The following is a 21,692-nucleotide window of genomic DNA, read 5'->3' on the forward strand; positions in this document are numbered from 1 at the left end:
CCTCTCCCTCTGCCTGCCACTCTGCCTTCTTGTGCTCTCTACCTCTCTGTCAAATAAATAAATAAAATCTTAAAAAAAAAACAACTCACAATCACTATTATCAAAGACTGAAGGTTAATTCTAATGGCTGCGTAAATGAAAGATGCTATGATATCTTTTCTAAAGTACAAAGCACATATCTTTATCATACCTGTGAACACCAGACTTACTAATTATTTGTAGTTTATTCATTGTTTTGCTTTGTGCATGCATTTACTTATTGAAATGCATTTACTTACTGGCATTAGCCAGTATTAATTTCCCATCAGTGTGCCCACTTACTGCAGCCTTCCCCTTCCCACACTTTCTGGATCTGAATATGAGGTTTAATCTGATTTTAAGAATTAGTTTCATGAAAATAATTGAGAGGAATTCAAAATATATAGGAGTAATAAAACATTTTAAACTGTGAAATTTTGATGACTTGGGGTGGGTTTTCAGTTTGTACATGTTCTCTCCCTCTTGCCTATCTTCGAATCATATTACACTATAGAAACCAAAGGAGTTATTTGTTCACTTATTTATCCATTCATTCAATAAGCATGGTCATATCTTACATTTATACAGTATTTATACAGTATTTTAGTTTACAGAATGCTTCACAGAAATCTTCATTCGGACCAACAGTAACATTGGGAGACCTGCAGGAAAAATGCTCATATTCATTATTGTTATTATAGTTTCTGTTCTGTTACTATATAACAGGCAGTTAGCTAGGCACTTTAGATGAGTCACCATTATCTTCATTTTACAAATAAGGAAACTGATTCTTAGAGATTAAGCTTATTAAGATCATATAGCTGACAGGTGGTGCAACCAGATCGCTAATTCTGAACTGGCTAGCCAAAAATGTGTCCTTTCTTCCTGGAGCCATACCATTACTGTTTATCAGATGAGAAACGTAAGATGACTCGCCCAAATCACAGAGCTAATAAATGACAGAGTATGTACTTAGGATTCCTCAATTCACCTATTGTGATACCTAGAATAAACATTTGTTGAACATTTACTATTGAATACTTATTACTTACCCAGAGTTTGATTTTTCTGGTCAGGGATACAGACATGTAAGTGAATGATTTCAGAACAGTGTGCCTAGTGCTACAATAGAAATATATACAGTTATGGTGAAACTGATTACACTTTTAAAGTGAATACTTACCTTTTTATTAAAGAGTATTTGGTTTTTTAAAAAGTTAATAGATATCCATTTTGTTTATCTTTTAGTACGAAGAACTGGAATACGCCACTTATATTTGATCTTAAAGAAGGAACTGTTAGTTTAATTCTGCAGGCAGAAAGGTATTTGTTTATCATGTTTGACTCTTGAATATGGGGTTAAAATATTTCAGATTGCTGTAAAGTACTCTTTAAAGCATGCACTTACAGAATGGTATGTTAGTCATTTGGGATCAATCTGTTTCTATTTATTTTAAAGAAAAAAAGTAAGAATAAGCTATTAGGTCAGTGGTTCTGAAACTTGTTGGTCTCAGAATTTCTCTACCTTTTCTTTTTTTTAAAGTGTAGAGCCCAGTATGGAGCTTGAACTCATGAGCTTTAGATCAAGACCTGAGCTGAGATCCAGAGTCGGATGTTTAACCGACTGAGCCACCCAGGCACCCCTCTCTACACTCTTAAAAAATGTTCTTGGAGGTTATATATAGGTTATATGTCTCATCATTTACTATACTAAAAATTTAAATTGAGAAATATAAAAGGAATTAATTTATTAAGAATGCTGAGACTAAATTTATTACAAGTAAATATCAAAATAGTGATGTGAGAGAATGAGAGGGAAATGGGTGAGTTGGGGCACCTGGGTGACTCAGTTGGTTAAACTTCTGACTTTAGCTCATGTCATGATCTCGGTCCTGGGACCAAGCTCCAAGTTGAGCTCTGCACTCAGTGGGGAGTCTGCTTTTCCCTCTCCTTCTGTCCCTTCCCCCTCTTATGTCCCCTTCTCTTTCTCAAATAAATAAATAACATCTTTTAAAAAATAAAGAAAGAAAGAAATGGAATTACTATAAGGTCGTTTTGACCTCAGGACCCTTATTTTTATAATGTTCAGTTCTTACTTTTGGTTTTAAATATTTGAAAGACATTGATTTTATTAGCCACTACATGACTGTGATCTGAAGTTTGAAAAATAATATTCTTTACCCACACCTTTGGTGTATGCAGGACCATGAAACTCCAGGCCAACAAACTGGAGTAAATTGGGAATAGCTATTCCACACTTTTCCATGAAAACTATCATCAATCAGTCTATCAAGTACAGTGATATCCAATTGAATCAAAGGTCAGTCTTAGGAAGCTACAACCCAACAAAACCAGAAATAAAGTTTGAAAATAGAATCAGCAATTGCCTAAAATAGCTATCCATGAAATCTTTGCACTAAAATCATATACTTTATTCCTCATTCCTTTACTCACACCTAGGCAATCTCTTAATAGTGTTGTTACCAGGTTTTCTAACCCCCAGCTTTTATAAATAGCAAACCAGAAGAGGAATGCTGGTGGACTGTGAGAGGCTGGCATAAGGATAAGAAGAAAAGTGACTGCCTGGTAAGGCAGCATAGAGAAAACAAAAAGCACAGAACTGTATTGCTGAATAGCTTAATTATTCTGATGCACCAAGAGATTCTCATGAGGGGTGCCTGGGTGGCTCAGCGGGTTAAAGCCTCTGCCTTCGGCTCAGGTCATGATCCCAGGGTCCTAGGATCGAGCCCCGCATCCGGCTCTCTGCTTGGCTGGGAGCCTGCTTCCTCCTCTCTCTCTCTCTGCCTGCCTCTCTGCCTACTTGTAATCTCTATCTGTCAAAAAAAAAAAATAAATCTTTAAAAAAAAAAAAAAAAAAAGAGATTCTCATGAGTACCAAAACTGTCAGTTAAACAGTTACTGAAGAAGATGATCATCATATTGATGACCTTGAGTGGTTGAAAAATTGTATCAAATTTTGTCTCATCTGTTTAGTGAAATTGAAATATATTTTCTTGTAATATCATACATTTTTAATACAAAAAGACATCTTTTCCACTTAAAAGATAAGGTGTCAGCTATCTAAAAAACCATATTTCTGAGATTCTTTTTACTTGAACAGTGCCAAATAAATTTTATTTATACATTACTTATTAGTGTATTGAATATGCTCTTAGTAAAGGCATATGTTAATGGCATAACTGATTAGGCAATTAAAGAATAATTTACTTACTGCCTAATGTTTGTCCTATTTCTACATTTAGAAATGTTTGCCCTTTGAAACACAGTGTTACTCACAAGAAGGTTAAAAGCTTACACAGTGTCTTGTTCAGGAGAGAAAAAGATTTTAGTATTGAAACAAAGAAAAAATATATACTAATATGATGTGTCACTTTGTCAACATTAGCAAATACTGTTTTCATACATTAATGTGTAAGGGCCAAACCCTTCAATTAAACTACATACCAATACTCAAGTATTAGTTTAATCAAAACGTATGTATTCATTTCCATGGCAAGAAAGAGCACTTAGCAATTCCTAAATCAAGAAATAGTTCTGAATCAAGGGTATTACAGTTTTGAACATAAGATTTTAAAAAGTAATACTGCGTTCAGCATCGAGGAATCAGGCACTCCAGTATGGCAGTAATATAAGTGTAAATTATTAAAACCTTTTAAAGGGCAGTTTAAAAATACATATTAAAATTTTATAAGTATATGCCCTTTGAGCCAATTATTATATTTCTAGAAGTTATACTAAGGAAATAAGTAAGGTAGACATACAGAGATATGTATATACATTCTTTAAAACATGTGTATAGACATTCTTTAAAACAATGTTTATAGACATTCTTTAAAACAATGAATAATTTGAAATAAATGTCCATCAGGAATGAGTTTAATGAAATAAAATTATAATATGTACTTTGTCCTAAATTATCTCTATGGAGAGAGGATTTCTAGAGATCTTTTGCTTTTGCTTTATTGTTTGAATTGTTTTTTGCAATGCCATAAATTTTCAAAGGAAAAAAAATTAGATTTTTCCAAAGAATAAGCTTTTCTCCAGTATAAAAATGAAAATATAGTAAGCTTCTATTTGAGAATGTTTTTTTTTTTAAGATTATTTATTTATTTATTTGACAGACAGAGATCAGAAGCAGGCAGAGAGGCAGGCAGAGAGAGAGAGAGAGGAGGGAGCAGGCTCCCTGCTGAGCAGAGAGCCTGATTCAGGGCTCGATCCCAGGACCCTGGGATCATGACCTGAGCCAAAGGCAGAGGCCTTAACTCACTGAGCCACCCAGGCGCCCCTGAGAATGTATTTTTATTCTTTTTTTTTTTTTTTAGACATTTTCTTCTTGTAGATGGTGGTGGTATCTATTTATATTCTTATGAAGGCCGCTTCATTTCTTCTCCAAAATTTCCTGGAATGAGAACAGATATTCTGAATGCACAGACTGTGTCTCTGAGTAATGATACCATTGCAATAAAAGACAAAGCTGATGAAAAAAGTAAGTGCATTTTTATAATTTTCCATGAAATTTGTTAACAGTGTAAAATTTCCTCAAATTAGCTTTCATTTTCTCATCTACTAATATGTTAACTTTGTATGAAAGAATTATGAGCTTCCTAATTTGCCCTAAGTGTGAACTAATTAAAGAACTAGAGTCATATTATACCCAGTTGATTGATAGACATTGTGACGACATCAAAGCTTACTGGTAAGGAATAAATCTTTATATATTTAGTAGCTGTTTGTAGAGAGATTGAGTTCAAATTTTTGAGTCCTAAAAATGTTTGTTAATTTTTAAATTTAGTGATTTTTAAAAAATGTTCCCTTTTTCTTCATTAGGTATTATAGTAAATACCGTGCTTCATTGTACTGTGTATTTTACTTAAGTATACTTATATTTTTAGAAATATTTTTATATTTATTTTAAATTAATGAATTAGAAGATAGTTATGAATAATTTAAAATTTTCATATAAAAATAAAGACTACATATTTGTAAATTGATATAAGTATGTAAGGTGTTTTGGAATTCCATCATACAGAGACACATTTTATTGGGACATTGCTATATCAGAGCAACAATCATCCAATACTGAGTACTTGCCACATACCAAGTATTTTCCTAGAGGTTGAGGATATAACAGTGAATAAGACACACAAATAAACATACAAATATATAATAGGTTGTCAGCTAATGATATGTGTTGTGGAGAAAATGCAGGATGAGGGAATAGAGTATGCTGGAACTGGGACAGGACGGGGGAATGACTATAGGACAAGTAAGTGCAAGGGTTCTGAGATGGGAATAACTGACATGTAAAAGGAACTGCTAGAAGTCCATGAGGCTAGGTCAAGGTAGAGTGTGGGAGGAGAGGACAAAGAGAAATAAGCAGAAGCCAGATCATGTAAAAATCTGGCCGTGGTAAGGATGTTGGCATGAGAGAGAGAGAAAGAGGAGGAAAGCATAGTATCCTACATTTTTATCCTGGATGAATAAGATGGAAGATGGGGAAGGAGGAAGGTTAAAGGAAGTCCACATACGGAGTTCTATTTTGGTCACAGTAAGTTTAAATGCTGCTTGCACATTCAAGCAGGAATGGAGAGTAAACAATAGGATAGACAAGGCCAGGGCTCAGGAGAGAGTTGGGGACTAGAAATAAAAATTGGGAGTCACAGGTGTATAGATGCTGCCATGGCACTGAATGAAATCGCCTAGGAAATGAATATAGGCAGAGAAAAGGAAAGCCCGAGCACATCAATATTTAGAGATGGGTGAGAGGAAGTAGAGCCAATGAGATAAAAGAGTGAGTGAGTTATCCCTAAATCTTAGTGGAAAAATATTAAATAATTATTTTTCCCTGTTGATACATATTGCTAAACATTTGTTTGTCACTGTGATGTGTTATTAAAAGAAAAAAAACTGACCTGAAGTTTAATTTTGTTAGTCCATTCTATGAAAGACCTAATTCAGGAGCTACTGTCCCACTTTTTAATTTTCAGTATTTTCATGTAACGTCATGTCTCATGCTGGTAGAAATAAATCCTCCTAAATAGAGCTTTTATCTCTTCATGCCTTAGACCTTCTCTGACAGGACATTTGGTGATTGCTTTGTTTTCTGAAGGACTTCCTTTCTGGCTAAAAAAGAGAATCAAATAAGTATCTGGTTAGCAGACACATTTAAGATGGCTAACTAATTGTTGATAATAATAATTTGGAAGTCAGAGTTTTGTCTTCAGTAAACTTAAATTTAAAAATCCTAGTGATCATTATGAGTTAGTTGTCTTTACTTCTCTTGTTCAATACCACAGATTTCAAATAGAAGCTATAATAAAGTGTATGTTTCCTACTGAATATCCCTTATTCTGAATTTTTCTATATTTAATTCACATCTGAAACATTATTTTTTAATTCTTTGATAATTCCTAGAATTTTAGAGCTAGAAAGAATTATCAACATTTTCAGAAAGATGGGTTTATCTGCCAGTAAATTATGTTTACTTAAATTTTGATTGTTGAGCAAGATGATCATGCAATTCTGTTTTGCTGTAAACAGAAAATCAAAAAGACCTGAATAAAATTATTGTTGTCAACTGATATAAAATGAGCAGGAACATATTTTTCATATGTTCCTTTTAAAAGAAACTAGTATTCATTGATGGCTAAATAGAGGTTTATGCTAACAGTAGAAAACAAATTGAAGTACACAGAATCATTAACCTATGAAATTTTCCTTCAAGGGGCGGGGGGACCATTCCATATGAAACCAGTGGTTCCTTCCTAATTTGGGAGCTCCTTTATAAGTAGGATTCTTGCACTGAGTACAGTATTCTACCACATGGGTGACCAGTTAAGTATAGAGGTAATAGTGCTTTTGGCTTCCTTCTCCTTAAACACTTGCACAGATACGCTAAGATATTAGTGTGGGTGGCTATTTGAAACAAATATCTGGGTATGGGGAGAGAAGTTAGCAGTTTCTTGTGTTTAGAAGCAGCTCTTTTAGGCCGGCAGCTCCTTGGTTGTTCTTTCTACCAGTTTTTGCTACATACTAACACTAAAATACAGATCCAGCCTCCCATAGTTCATGGCCACTTACAGTTAGTTATAGAAAGAAGTAGACAAATCAGTCCCTATACCTCCATCTCTTTATAATATGTGCAACCAGCAACAGGATGGAATGCTTTTATCTTTAAAAAAGCTTCTGGTTTGGGGGCTCCTGTGACTCAGTTGCTTAAGCGACTGACTCTTGATTTCAGCTCAGGTCATGATCTCAGGGTTGTCAGATTGAGCCCTGCCTCAGGCTCTGTGCTCAGCACGAAGTCGGCTTGAGATTCTCTCTCACTCCCTCTGCCCCTGCACACTCAGCATGCTCTCTCTCTAAAATAAGTAATGTTAGCCAGGGTTTTTTTCCTATGTGGCCTTTATTATGTTGAGTTATTTTCCTTCTAAACTCACTTCATTGAGAGCTTATTATGAATGGATGTTGTAGTTTGTCAAATGCTTTTTCTGCATCTATTGAAATGATCATAGGGTTTTTATTCTCTCTCTTGTTAATGTGGTTTACATTGATTGATTTTGCAAATATTGAGCCACCCTGACATCTCTGGAATACATCCCACTTGATTGTGGTGAATAATTTTTTTAATGTATTGTTGGATTCAGTTTGCCAATATTTTGTTGAGGAATTTTGCATCTATGTTCATCAGAGATATTGGCCTGTACTCGTTTTTTGGTAGTGTCTTTGTCTGGTTTTGGTATCCAGATAATGCTGAACTCATAGACTCAATTTGGAATCTTTTCTTCCTCTTCTATTTTTTATTAATTGTTCGAGAAGAATGGTATTAACAACCTTTAAATGTTTGGTAGAATTTACCTGTGAAGCCATCTGGTCCTGGACTTTTGGTTTGGGGGAGTTTTTTGATTACTGATTCAAGTTCATGGCTATTAATCAGTTTATTCAAGTTTTCTCTTTCTTCCAGCTTTAGTTTTGGGAGGTTATATGTTTCTAGGAATTAATCCATTTCTTCTAGGTTGTCCAATCTTTGACATATATTTTTTCATAATGTTCTCTAATAATCTTTGTATTACTGTAGTGTCACTTGTTATTTCTCTTTCATTTCTGATTTATTTCAATCTTCTCTCTCTCTCTTTCTTTTTTTTTTTTTTTTTAATGAGTCTGGCTAAAGGTTTATCAATTTTGTTGATCTTTTTAAAGAACCAGTTTCTGGTTTCATTGGTCTGTTCTATTGTTTTGGTTTTTGGTTTTGGTTTTTTTTTTTTTTAAGACTCTATTTCATATATTTATTCTCTAATCTTTATTATTTCTTTCCTTCTACAGTCTTTGGGCTTTGCTCATTTATTTTTTTCATAGCTCCTTTCCAAGTCAGGTTAGGTTGTTTGAGATTTTTCTTGCTTCTTGAGGTAGGCCTATATTGTTATAATCTTACCCCTTAGGACAGTTTTTCTTGCATCCCAAAGATTTTGACCATTGTATTTTCATTTGCCTCTATGTATTTTTTTATTTTCTCTTTGACTTCTTGGTTGACTCATTCATTATTTAGTCACATACTATTTAACCTCCATTTCTTTGTGTTCTTTCCAGATTTTTTTCTTCTGATTAATTTTGAGTTTTATATCATTGTCATTGGAAAAGATGCATGATGTGATTTCAGTCCTGTTTAATTTGTTGAGACTTGTTTTGTGGCTTAACATATGATCTCTTCTGGAGAATGTTCCATGAGCACTTGAAAAGAATGTGTATTCTGCTGTTTTTTGGATGGAATCTTCTGAATATATCTGTTATATTCATTAGGTTCAATATGCTGTTCAAAGCTACTGTTAACTTGTTGATTTTCTGTCTGGATGATCTATCCATTAATATAAGTGGGGTTTTAAAGTCCCCCACTATTATTGTATTACTATCAGTTTTTTCCTTTGTGTCTGTTAATGACTGCTTTATGTATTTGGGTGCTCCCAGGTTGGGTGCATAAATATTTACAATTTTTTAAAATATTTACAATTGTTATATCTTCTTGTTGGATTGTTCCCTTTATCATTATGTAATAATGTAGCATATGTAGTAATGTATGTAGTAATGTCTGTCTCTTGTTACAGTCTTTTTTTAGAAAAGTCTATTTTGTTTGATATAAGTGTTGCTACCCCAGCTTTCTTTTCACTTCCTTTTTCATCATAAATGTTTTTCCATCTCTTCACTTTCAATGTGCATGTGTCTTTAGGTCTGAAGTGAGTGTCTTGTTGGCTTCGCCTTTCTATTTATTTCATTTAAAAAAAATTTTTAAAGGTTTATTGATTTTTTTTTTTTTTAAGAGAGAGAGAGAGAGCACATTTTGGAGGGGCAGAGGGAGAAGGAGAGAGAATCCCAAGCAGACCCTACACTGAGTGCAGAGACCAAAGCAGGGCTCAGTCTCATGAACCATGAGAGCAGAACCTGTGCCATATGCTTTACCACCTGCACCGCCCAGGTGCTCCTTGACTTCTTCACCTTTTTAGGTATCTCTATAGCACTGTATGCTAACTATACTTGATAAACAAATAATATCAGCTTTTGCTTGGAGACTCTTTTGAAGCATTAATGAAATATTGGTTTTCCTCCATTGCATACCCATTTAGTCATTCTTTTATTCTCAGATACTATTTCTCCTCTCCATTTGTAAAGAAGTAGCAGACTGTGTCTATTACTGGGCAGGATAGCTGCATTCACATTTAACCTCATATTTACCAGCTGGAATGGAAGCACAACCTATTTCATCAGGTCCTTAGAAATTCTGACCTCGAAAGTATAGATAGCTTCTTGCCTAGGAATCATCTCTGCTCCTGATAATTGTAGTTGTAATCTTGGTACTGAGACCATTGTATCTAGTAAAAAGAAGAAATTTGAGGTGATATGGGAAAGAAAGGAAAAAGTACAGCCATCATACCAGCATTCTCTTTTTGTGGGAATAACTGCATAGTCATGCTAGCATCTTCCTCACCCCCTATTCCTTATTTCCACTGAAACTGCAGAGGAATTTATCTAGTGTGAACACACCCTTTGCTCCCTTCATGTTGAGTGTCAGTACCCACTCATGAAGTCTTGTAAGCTAGTTCTTCATGCCTATATTACCTTTCTCCCCATTTTAAATAACAGTTGTTTTCATTGCCCATTCTAATTCTTTACCAGACTATTACTCTCAAAAAGAATCTCTCTGCCCATTGTTGAACATGATGGGCTGTAGAGTATGTTCCTTGGTCTGAAGAAATGTGACCCAGTGGTCCGGATCAGTGCAATACCTTCTACTCCAGTTCTTCCTTAGTACTCTGAACCTTTGCTTCCACCACCGGGTAAGCAAAGAAAGCCCAGAGTCAGTGTCCATTTCTGTCAGGACCCACTTGTAGCCCCCAGTGCTCCAGGCATCAGTCGGACTTGCCACTGTGCACAAGACTCCCTGCAGAGCATCTTCCCCATAGCCATCTGCAGTCCCTAAATCTCTCTTGTTGGCAGACAGAACAGTTCCTGTTGGCATTTTGTGCCACCACGGATGCAAAAGGAATATGTCTAGAGTCAACCCCTCTCTGCATTGTTTCAGTCCCCTCACTTCATTAACCCAGTGGCTACCTCAAGTGAGCACACTTGGGTGTCTGCTCATGATTTGTAAAACATCTTCTGATGCTGGAAGAGGGTTCTTCTGATGGGCATTGACATGGCCTGTTTGAATGCACCCTTCAGATTTCCACGGTGATTTCCATATGGCCATGCCCCGGAAGAGCACCCCGTTTGTAGTCCAGTCTTCCACTGCCCATCCGCCTCACCATATGGCCAGGCCATTCCAGTGCCTGTGAGTAGGTCAAAATCCAGACATAAGGGTAAACAGCATGCAGTGCAGCTCGCTGAGCCAATTTGTTTTTACCTTTTTCGATCCGAGTGGTGGCCTTCCAAACCCAGTGTCTTGTGTTCATGTTGAAACTGCCGTCCATAAGCCAAGCAGCTGTTTGTTGGTCTGTTGAGAGCCGTTAAAAGGCTCTCTGTGTAAGTGATGCTAGAATCCTGCAGGTCCTCACATGGTTCCAGAGTCAATCCTGGGGAAGACAGGCTACCTGCTCATGAACATGCTGTGGAACTCCGTGCATTGCCCTGATGGTGTATTCCTGCTCAGACCATTTCTGTTCTATGACAGAATCTCCTGGGCACTGCCTTCCTCTTAGAGCATTTCTCTGACATCACCCAAGATACCCTTATTTTATGTGTTTCAGTCAGAGGCAGTTTCAATTAGTGTCTGGTAGCAAGCTAGTCATTGTCCCTCCAAATGGAAATTGTCTTGTATAGATTTCCAGTAGTTGTCCCTGGGAGGTGCTCCCACACCCCCCAGTCTACGCTCCACACAAGACTGCTGAACAGAGAATGTATCTTTATTAGCCCTACAGCTTCTGTTTGGTACCATTTGGTATAAGGCCTCTATGTTCAGGCAGTCTCATTGGTTCCCATTTTATATGTCTAGTTAATATTGTTGGAGAGGTGGATTTTTCATGCCTTTTGTTTTGCAATATTTGATAGGGGAAACATTCCCCAGCTAGGCACAATATCCACCCTTATAGTACATACAGGTAAAAGAGACACAACTGCTTCATATGAAGCTTCTTCAAGTGTACTTTCATTTAAATGTTCATCTTAATCCAGTTAGTTCTTGTATTCTCTTATCTCTCAATCTAATTGACCTCCAGTAGGACTTTGCCAACAGGTTTTAGTTTTAAAGCACTAGGTAGTGGAAGGATTCCTCAGTCAGACATAATATCCAATCCCATTAAACATTCAAGTAACGGAGACACAGCCTCTTCACGTGAAGCCCATTTAAACACTCCAATTTTCATCCAAGCTTCACTTTCCTCATATTAACCCTTGCTTTTCTCTGTTCTCTCAATTTAATTTTAGTCCTCACTAGAACTTCACCAATGGGTTTTGGTACCACAGTGCATGGGACTCTCATCATATCAAGAGGTCCTAGAAACTTCTCTATTCTGCTCCCTGACCATTTTACCATACTCCTGTGCATAAGGCCTTGTGTCCCTAGTAGAGTGTTGAGCCAAGAAACCCTTTCATCAATCCGTCTCTTAATTAAGTTGGGGAACCATAGCCCCAGGCAATTGGAGGTGACGTTTCTTTTTGCTCTCTGCCATATAGCTTTCCAAATTCCTCCAAACTAGGATGAATAGAGCAGATTTGTTTAAAGGCCTTCAATGTTAGGTGACCAGCAGAGATTTCCCATTGGTTCATCCAACATCTGGGTTTTTTTGTTTGTTTGTTTGTTTGTTTGTTTGTTTTAAACCCCATCAATGTTTGCTTTATTCATCCCGTTTCTTAGATTTTCACCTAGCTGGGATGAGGCTCTTGATGCTCCTCTCTGTCTATCTCTAATTGTTTTAGCCTTTTTCATGATTTTTTTTAGCATAACTTTTTCCTTGGGAAGTCTTAAGGATAGTAACTATACCTTAGGCTAACCAGAATCAGGATTTTCTCCAACATACTCTTTCAGTGGGAGCCTTGGGACCAGAGGCTGTAATTGAGACTGTCCAGAATCTATATTAGGCCCATCTCTTACTTTCATTTTATCTATTACAGATTATAATAACCATGGGATTGTATATTTTCTCTTTTTCATATTATTTTGCATTTTCTTATGCATCTAGTGAGCCAGCTTCCCAGGAGATGGATCGATCATCTCAAAATTCCATAGGTAACTTTTACCTCTCACAGCTGATTGCAGCTTAGCTGCTATTTCACACCGTGGGTGATCCTGCTGCCTTTAAGAGTCAGAGGTTCCTCATCCCCTGTTCTTTCATCCTTTCTCTTCCCAGACCGCATGTTTCAATGAGTTAGGGTTGTTGCTGTGATTCTCACCCTTCCTGACACCTACTATTCCATTTTTACCTTAACTGGTATATTGCAGTCATTTCTAATACTAACAACCTGGAGTTAGGACAGACCCCAGGGCTTAAAGGCAAAGTTCTCAAGACTTCCGTCATTTCAGCCACTAGCCACAAGCTTCAGGGAGCCCCAGACTAACCCACTTTTGCTTGCTGACTGGCTACAAATTTGGGGACTCCGGTGGCCCCCTCCAGTTGGATAATTTGCTAAAATTGACTCACAGATCTCAGGAAGATGCTATACTTAGAATTATAGTTTTATTATAAAGGATACAGATAAGGCGAGGCCTGGGAAGGAACACAGAACTTCTATGCCTTCTCATGAAATCAGGGCACACCACCCTCCCAGTATATCAGTATGTTCACCAATGAGGAAGCAATCCTGAGTTTTTATGGGATTTTTATTACATGGGCATGATTAATTAAATTATTGGCCACATGATTGAACTCAATTTCCAACCCCCTAATCTCCAGATTCCCCAGAACCAATCTCCAGAAGCCCCCTTCCCAGAGGTCGGGGAACTGACTATGCTTGGGTTTTCTGATGACCATCTCCTATTCTGAAGCTATGTAGGGGCTCACCAAGAGTCTCCCCACCAGTATAACTAAGACATTCCTAATCATTCAGGAAATTCCAAGGGTTGTTGAAGGTCCCTGTAAGGAACCCAGGACAAAAACCAGACAAACTACTAATTATACCATAGGGAACAGTGCACTGACCCCAGGGAATTAAACAGTACATGGCACATTGCCTGGTATTATAGTAGACACTTGGCACATTTTTCTTTCGTGAAATATGATTGTCTGATGTTATATTCATCCAAATCAGAGTTCTGAAAATTATAAATTACATCTAGATTTGGACTTGCCATTGTAGATCTTATGGAGGAGTGAAGCCATACCATTACATTAATTACTATTAATAACATATTCTAATATGTTTTAGGAAAAAGTATTCAGTTCCACTGGTTTTTTAAGAAATATAACGCCATTGATATGTAGGAATTTCATGCTGCTGCTCTTCTGTGCTGATAGATACTCTGTGGTCCAAAGGGTTAAATAATTTCTCATCAGGATATAATAATCCAATGAAGTTTACCAATAAAAATTCTAATTTAATACTTAACTAATGCTTAATTTTGTTTTCAAGTAATCTTCCTTTTTGAGGCATCAACTGGAAAACCATTAGGCGATGGGAAGCTTCTTTCTCATAAGGTAATGGACATTAGCTACTTCTAATATAAATAGCCGTGTTTATTTACTTCCTTTTTAAAATTAATGTTTTCATTTTAAGTCAAAAACATAGAAATTAATTTTTTAAGAGTTATCTGTAATAATTGCTTCATCCTCCATTTTACTTTTATTTTTTAAGTTTTAATTTATTTATTCATTTTTAAGTAATCTTTATAACCCTACATGGGGCTTGAATTCATGACCCCAAGATCAAGAGTTGCAAGCTCTTCTGAATGAACCAGCAAGGCACCCCTAGAAATTAGTTTTATATTTAAACCCAGTTGCTTTCTACTAGAGTATTTTGCCTAAAAATGTCACAAAGACTGAACACTAGTAAACTCTGTAATGGAAAGCTATATATACAAATTAAATGGATAAAATAATCTGATTTATATGTCTTATTAAGGCTGTTTACTGCTTTTTAGTAAAATGTTCTATTTTGATTAAACTTTTAGTACTTATCAGTAAATAAAAATGTTTTGTTTTTCTAAACAACTTGCAGTTTTCTCACTGACCAGTCCTTAGCCAAAATTTGCTTTTAGGTTTTAACACTGTAGTTAAACTGAAAAAAAAAAAAAAAAAATTCTATAGAAGGACAAAAAGATCTTGAAGTTGCTTGTTGGTTTTTGATTTTTAGCATTAAAATAAAGAAGCACATTTTATTTATTCTAATAAGAGATATATTCAGGTTTAGATATGTTTTTAACTATTATTCAATGCCACTAGTGAAGCATTAGTCTATATTTTATTTTCCTCTTTTTGTAATTGTTAGTTTGAGTTTGAATAACAAGTAAATTCATAAGGTTCAGAAATGAAAAAGCATAAAAAATATACAGGGAAAAAGTCTCCCTACTACACCTTTTTCTTATCAGTACAATTCTATTCCACCAAATAAGTAACAAGCATTATTTTTTTTGGTAAGATTTTATTTATTTATTTGACAGAGAGATATCACATGTAGGCAGAGAGGCGGGCAGAGAGAGAGGAGGAAGCAGGCTCCCTGCCAAGCAGAGAGCCCAGTGTAGGACTCGATCCCAGGACCCTGAGATCATGACCTGAGCTGAAGGCAGGGGCTTAACCCATTGAGCCACCCAGGCACACAGTTTAACAACCATTATTAAACTCCATTTTCCTTCCAGAGATTTTTTTAGTGCATATATATAAACAAAACTGATATATGTTCTTTTCCCCCTCTTTTACAAAAATGTGACATACAACTCTGTACGTTGCTTTTCTCACATAAACTGTTCCTGAAGATCTTTCTGTATCAGAACATAAAGTACTTTCCCAATCCTTTTCCCTTCACCATATGGTTTAACATTTTATGGGTGTATCAATTTATTTGACCTGTGTCCAAATGATGCGACATTTAATATACTATTATACCTTCAAAAAAAACCAAAACAAATCCTAGCAAGTCTAAAAAAATTAAAAAGTCTTAGCAAGTCTCAAGACAGTAAGCAGTAAATAAATCCCTCTTGGATTCAGTTGAAACGAATCCACACTGAACCATATAAGGAAAGTACTTTCACTAGCTAGTGTAATAGTGTAAGATAATGCAGTATGCCAGAAATACTTTGTTATATGGACAGAACACTAATCTTAAAGTCAGAAATCTGAATTTTAAATTCTGGATATGGGGGGCACCTGAGTGGCTCAGTGGGTTAAGCCTCTGCCTTCAGCTCAGGTCAATATCTCAGGATCCTGGGATCGAGCCCCACATCGGACTCTCTGCTTAGCAGGGAGCCTGCTTCCCCCTCTCTCTGCCTGCTTCTCTGCCTACTTGTTAACTCTCTCTGTCAAATAAATAAATAAAATATTAAATTCTGGATATGCTTGTCACTAGTTTTTCTGAGCAAAATCACTTCATGGCTATATATCTCAGTCTTCTCGTCTATAGAGTAAGTATAGGAATACTTACTTTACAAGGTAAAGTACCTTGTACCTTGTATAGTATAGTTCCTTGTATCTACAATACAAGGTAGTTTCCTGTTTCACAGGAAATAGGAAAGAATGTATAAAATCTAAAACCCTAAAAACATAAGATATTTTCATAAATTTACTCTTAAAAATCTCTTAAAATATAGGCTTTTTATTTAGAGTAAATTTTGTTATGGAATGTATTAATTAAAGTAGATCTCTCTTGTGATATTCAGACTTGCCTCACCCTTTCACTCCATCTACTAAAGGTAGAACAGGAGGAGAGATAGAAATGCTTCTCAGCATGGGGCATCTGGGTGGCTAGTTGGTTGAGCTGAGCATCTGACTGGGTTTTGGCTCAGGTCATTATCTCTTGGGTCATAGGATTGAGCCCCAGCTCCTCACTGAATGAAGTTGGGCTCCAGGCTCAACGGGGAATCTGCCTGATGATTCCTTCCCTTTCCCCCTTCCCCCACTGGTGCACACACTCTTTCTCTCAAATAAATAAACAAATCTTAAAGAAGCTTATGAAGTTTCAAAAAAATACACATTATTTATAGTGTTTTAAGGGGCATCTTTCCCTTGTAAATTAAAAAAAAAAAAGTAACTGTGCTTTAGCTTTTGAGTTATATCAGTAGTTTAAAATTACTTAACAGGGATGTTTTATCATTCCAAGTAGGGAGTGATATTTAATTGATCTTTAAATAACAGATGTTCTTGTAATTAAATAATTTAAATGATCTGATGTCAAGCACTAAAACTAATCCAGTATTTTCATTTTTCTAAATTTTAGAATGAAATTTTGGAAATTGCTCTGGATCAAAAGGGACTTACCAATGATAGAAAAATTGCCTTCATTGATAAAAATAGAGATCTCTATATCACTTCAGTGAAACGTTTTGGGAAGGAAGAACAAATTATCAAACTTGGTAAAATAATTATAATACACTTAAAATTTGATTACTTTGAATTTTCTTGGATCTACTCTGTCATATTTATACTAAGTAGCATACTTGCTTGAATTAATCTGTGAATAATGCTTTAGTATAACCTTTCTTAACTATTTAACACCACTTAAATAGTAAGTCTTTAGCTGCTACAGCCACATTAGCATTGAAAGAAATACTTACAAATTGAAACATAATGGTTCTAAATAAAATACTCAAATATTTCCATACATTTTTAAATGAGTTTTTTTGCACATTTTCACTATTAAATGATCGGAAAATATAGTCATATCTACCGAAATTAGAAGGGGTCCTGTATGTCAGTTTATTTTTAAAGTATTTTTAATACTTACTGTAGTGGAACTAATAGTACCTTAACATTCTTTTTAAAATAAGGAACAATGGTGCATACTTTGGCCTGGAGTGATACATGTAATATCCTTTGTGGACTTCAAGATACTCGATTTACAGTGTGGTATTACCCCAATACAGTTTATGTGGACAGAGACATTTTGCCTAAAACATTATTTGAAAGGGATGCAAGGTAACATTTTACTGCTGGAATTGTTTATTGTGATAAATAACTCTTAAGTGTCATGTTTTTGCCCCTAATTTCAATCCCACAAGCTACCTTTCAATCTACTCAGTCAATGAAATTGCTTAGCTAATGCTAGTTTAATAAGTTTTTAAGTATTGGGGTCAATTTGAAAGTATTGTATAATACTATTATATTTATTTGTTCCTTCTATAGATATAGTTTTCCTTATATAATTTTCAAGCTTGAGGTTGTTTAATGTAACTCAGGTAGTTTCTATCAATGTGTTTGTGGTTTTAATATGGACATTGTTAAGATTTTTCAGTGATATAAAACATGTGTCAACCTTTATTCTTTCTCAGGTTATCATAAATTATAAATTATTATCATACTTACAGGACTGTATGTGTTTCTAGAATTGAATTTTTAAATTAATATTAAAGATAGAAAAACTATATAAGGCTACTGAAGAGTTTTTTTCAATTTTACAGGCTTCAGAAAATACATGTATATTCCTAAATTCTCTAAGAAATAACAAGATCTCTCACTCTTGACAAAATAAGAATACAAAGCTTCTTAGCTCCAAACCTTAGCTTAACTTTCAAATCTATTCTGAGTTCATTTTAATATTCAGTTCATAACTTTAGCAAAACCAGAGAGGATCATTTTAAAAGTATTTAAACTAATGAAGAAAAGTTAGTCTCTTAAAGTTCATCTCTTTTTGTTAAGAGAAATAACCTTGGAATCATCTTAATTTTTTATTGGTTTATACTTTCAAAAGTGAATGCCGAGAGTTTTAGACATTTGTGTAATTTACCTTAAGACTTAGGCGGGGAAAAGGTTATTTCAAATACTTTTAGGCATAGCTCTCAAATACGTAATAATTTTTTTTTAACGAATTCTTCGCGTTTCACCAGTATTACATTGTATTACATCATATTACATCACATTACAATCTGTGAAAATGAGGATAGAAATAAGAAAACAAAACAAAAATTAGGAAGGATTTTGAAACTCTTCATTTTCCGTGACCAACAAATGAGGGGAAAATGATGTACTAATGAGTTTGAGAGGGATTCCTGAGATTTTTTTCCCCCAATCTACCTCCACTTTCAATGATAATTCACAGTAATCTTTTACTGTTTATCAGGTTGACGCAGGTTGACATTAAAACACTTCTGGGGATAGAGGTTCCAGAACTCCCTAGATAAACCATTGGCTATTTTATCCCTGTTAGTTAGTAGTCATGACGCACTGCTTAAAAATTCCTCCTAACTCATTTGCAAATTGCCATTTATTTTTATTTTTTTAATTTAATTTTATTTTTTCAGTGTTCCAAGATTCATTGTTTACGCACCACACCCAGTGCTCCATGCAATACGTGCCCTCCTTATTACCCACCACCAGGCTCACCCAACCCCCCACCGACTCCCCTCCAAAACCCTCAGTTTGTTTCTCAGAGTCCACAGTCTCTCATGGTTCGTCTCCCCCTCCGATTTCCCCCAGCTCACTTGTCCTCTCCATGTCCCAATATCCTCCGTGTTATTCCTTATGCTCCACAAGTAAGTGAAACCACAAGTAAGTGACTCATCTGCTTGACTTATTTCACTCAGCATAATCTCCTCCAGTCCCGTCCTTGTTGATACAAAAGTTGGGTATTCGTCCTTTCTGATGGAGGCATAATACTCCATTATATATATGGATCATATCTTTTCTATCCATTCGTCTGTTGAAGGGCATCTTGGTGCTTTCCACAGTTTGGCAACTGTGGCCATTGCCACTATGAACATTGGGGTACAGATGGCCCTTCTTTTCACTACATCTGTATCTTTGGGGTAAATACCCAGTAGTGCAATTGTAGGATCATAGGGTAGCTCTGTTTTTTGATTTTTTAAGAAACCTCCACACTGTTCTCCAAAGTGGCTGCACCAACTCGCATTCCCACCAACAGTGTAAGAGTATTCCCCTTTATCCATATTTTCTCCAACACTTGTTTACTGTCTTGTTAATTTTGGCAATTCTAACTGGTATAAGGTCGTATCAATGTGGTTTTGACGCATCTCCCTGATGGCTAATAATGATGAACATTTTTTCATGTGTCTATTAGCCATTTGTATGTGTTCTTTGGAGAAGTGTTTGTTCATGTCTTCTGCCCATTTTTTGATGTAATTATCTATTTTTTGGGTGTTGAGTTTGAGGAGTTCTTTATAGATCTTGGATATAAGCCCTTTGTCTGTAGTGTCATTTGCAAATATTTTCTCCCATTCTGTGGGTTACCTCTTTGTTTTGTTGACTGTTTCCTTTGCTGTGCAGAAGCTTTTGATCTTGATGAAGTCCCAAAGGTTCATTTTTGCTTTTGTTTCCTTTTGCCTTTGGAGAAATGTCTTGAAAGAAGTTGCTGTGGCTGATGTCGAAGAGGTTACTACCTATGTTCTCCTCTAGCATTTTGATAGATTTCTGCCTCACATTGAGGTCTTTTATCCACTTTGAGTTCATCTTTGTATATAGTGTAAGAAAATGGTCGAGTTTCCATCTTCTATACATAGCTGTCCAATTTCCCAGCACCATTTATTGAAGAGACTGTCTTTTTTCCACTGGATATTTTGTTCTGCTTTGTTAAAGATTATTTGACCATAGAGTTGCGGGTCTATATTGGGCTTTCTACTCTGTTCCACTAATCTGCGTGTCTTATTTTTGTGCCAGTATCTCAAATATGTAATAATTTTTGCCAAATTAAACTTCTATATTTTACTCCAAGTGTATGGCAAGTTAGATTCGAATGTTTATTTAAATATATACATTCTACCTACAGTTAACATTTTTGGGGGTGAATTTTGGAGATTTGGAGACTTTATATCTGTATCAAGGGTTAACTCCCCAAATTTAGTGTATATGAAAGATTTGCTCAGAACATAAATTTTACTTTGCTTTTTTCCAACAGTGAATTTAGTAAAAATCCCCATATTGTGAGTTTTGTTGGAAATCAAGTAACTATAAGAAGAGCTGATGGCTCACTGGTTCACATCAGCATATCACCATATCCTGCTATTCTCCATGAATATGTAAGCAGTTCAAAATGGGAAGATGCTGTAAGACTTTGTCGCTTCGTTAAGGTACTTTACATTTTAGATCCCTAATTGTGTATATGTTGCATATTTACATATGTCTTTGTGCAAGATAAGAAATGATAACAGCTAAGGGCTGGAAAAATTGCAAATGAGATCATGGGTCTTTTAATAAGTAAAAACTTAAGCAATACAAGGGGATAGATACTGCTGAGTTATTTTGGAAGAAGCTGTAATTTAAATGAGTAGTTTCTCTGTACTGGCACATATAAAAATCTTCTCTGGAACTCTTTCTAAAAAGTCAGATTCCCAAGTTTTACCCCCACAGAGATTTTTAATTTATTCGATCTGGGATGAATCCTAGGCATATTTTTTAACTCCTCAGATGTTTTGTACACCTAAGGTTAAGAACCTCTACTTTAGATCAGCAGTTCCCAGCTTGGTTGAATCCAGTTTTTTCAAGCATATTTGACCACAGAACTTTTTAATTTTACACAGCTTAGGAGCCCTTAGAATATGCTTTTAAAATGACTTTTAGATGCTTTCCCTTACAATGAGTTGTTGATGGCAATCTGCGATAATAGCATCGTCTGAGAACCTATTTCTCTGGTTCCTTGTAAGTTAAATTCTTTGACCTCATCAAAAAGACTGGAGGCTTTATAACCCTTAATTATCTTAAAAGTATGTCAGAAGTTCAAAAATAAATCTTTGATAATTAGAAATGAAAATTTGCAGAAATTTTATTCAAAAGAAGTTCTTTATGTATTATTAACATATTTCAACAAAGTAGTCAGATGAAATTTCCACATCATTAATTAAATTAGTAGTTTTTTCGTGCCATGCTCAGCAAAGTTTAATTTTTTAATTAAAAACCAACTTTAATGTATTTTAAATCATTGCTTATTTTAAGGCAGTTCTGCTCATCGTTGAAATAATTGTTCTCCTATTTCACTTTAGGAGCAAACCATGTGGGCTTGCCTAGCTGCTATGGCAGTTGCTAACAGAGATATGACCACTGCAGAAATAGCCTACGCAGCAATTGGTGAAGTAA

The 21,692-nt window shown here is 35.5% G+C and overlaps 1 protein-coding gene across 7 annotated transcripts in view; it reads left to right on the top strand.

The window, feature by feature from the left end:
* Positions 1-21,692, top strand: part of IFT80 (intraflagellar transport 80) — a 114,710-nt gene that overhangs the window by 77,745 nt on the left and 15,273 nt on the right. For all 7 annotated transcript variants that reach the window (XM_046003131.1, XM_046003125.1, XM_046003128.1 and 4 more), the window contains 7 exons: positions 1,267-1,341; positions 4,362-4,525; positions 14,092-14,156; positions 16,888-17,023; positions 17,438-17,585; positions 20,518-20,689; positions 21,599-21,688. In XM_046003131.1, the coding sequence (XP_045859087.1) occupies positions 1,267-1,341; positions 4,362-4,525; positions 14,092-14,156; positions 16,888-17,023; positions 17,438-17,585; positions 20,518-20,689; positions 21,599-21,688 (850 nt within the window). The remainder of the gene's footprint in view (positions 1-1,266; positions 1,342-4,361; positions 4,526-14,091; positions 14,157-16,887; positions 17,024-17,437; positions 17,586-20,517; positions 20,690-21,598; positions 21,689-21,692) is intronic.

This window comes from Meles meles, chromosome 4 (genome assembly GCF_922984935.1).
Source record: "Meles meles chromosome 4, mMelMel3.1 paternal haplotype, whole genome shotgun sequence".
NCBI classification, from domain to species: Eukaryota; Metazoa; Chordata; class Mammalia; order Carnivora; family Mustelidae; genus Meles; species Meles meles.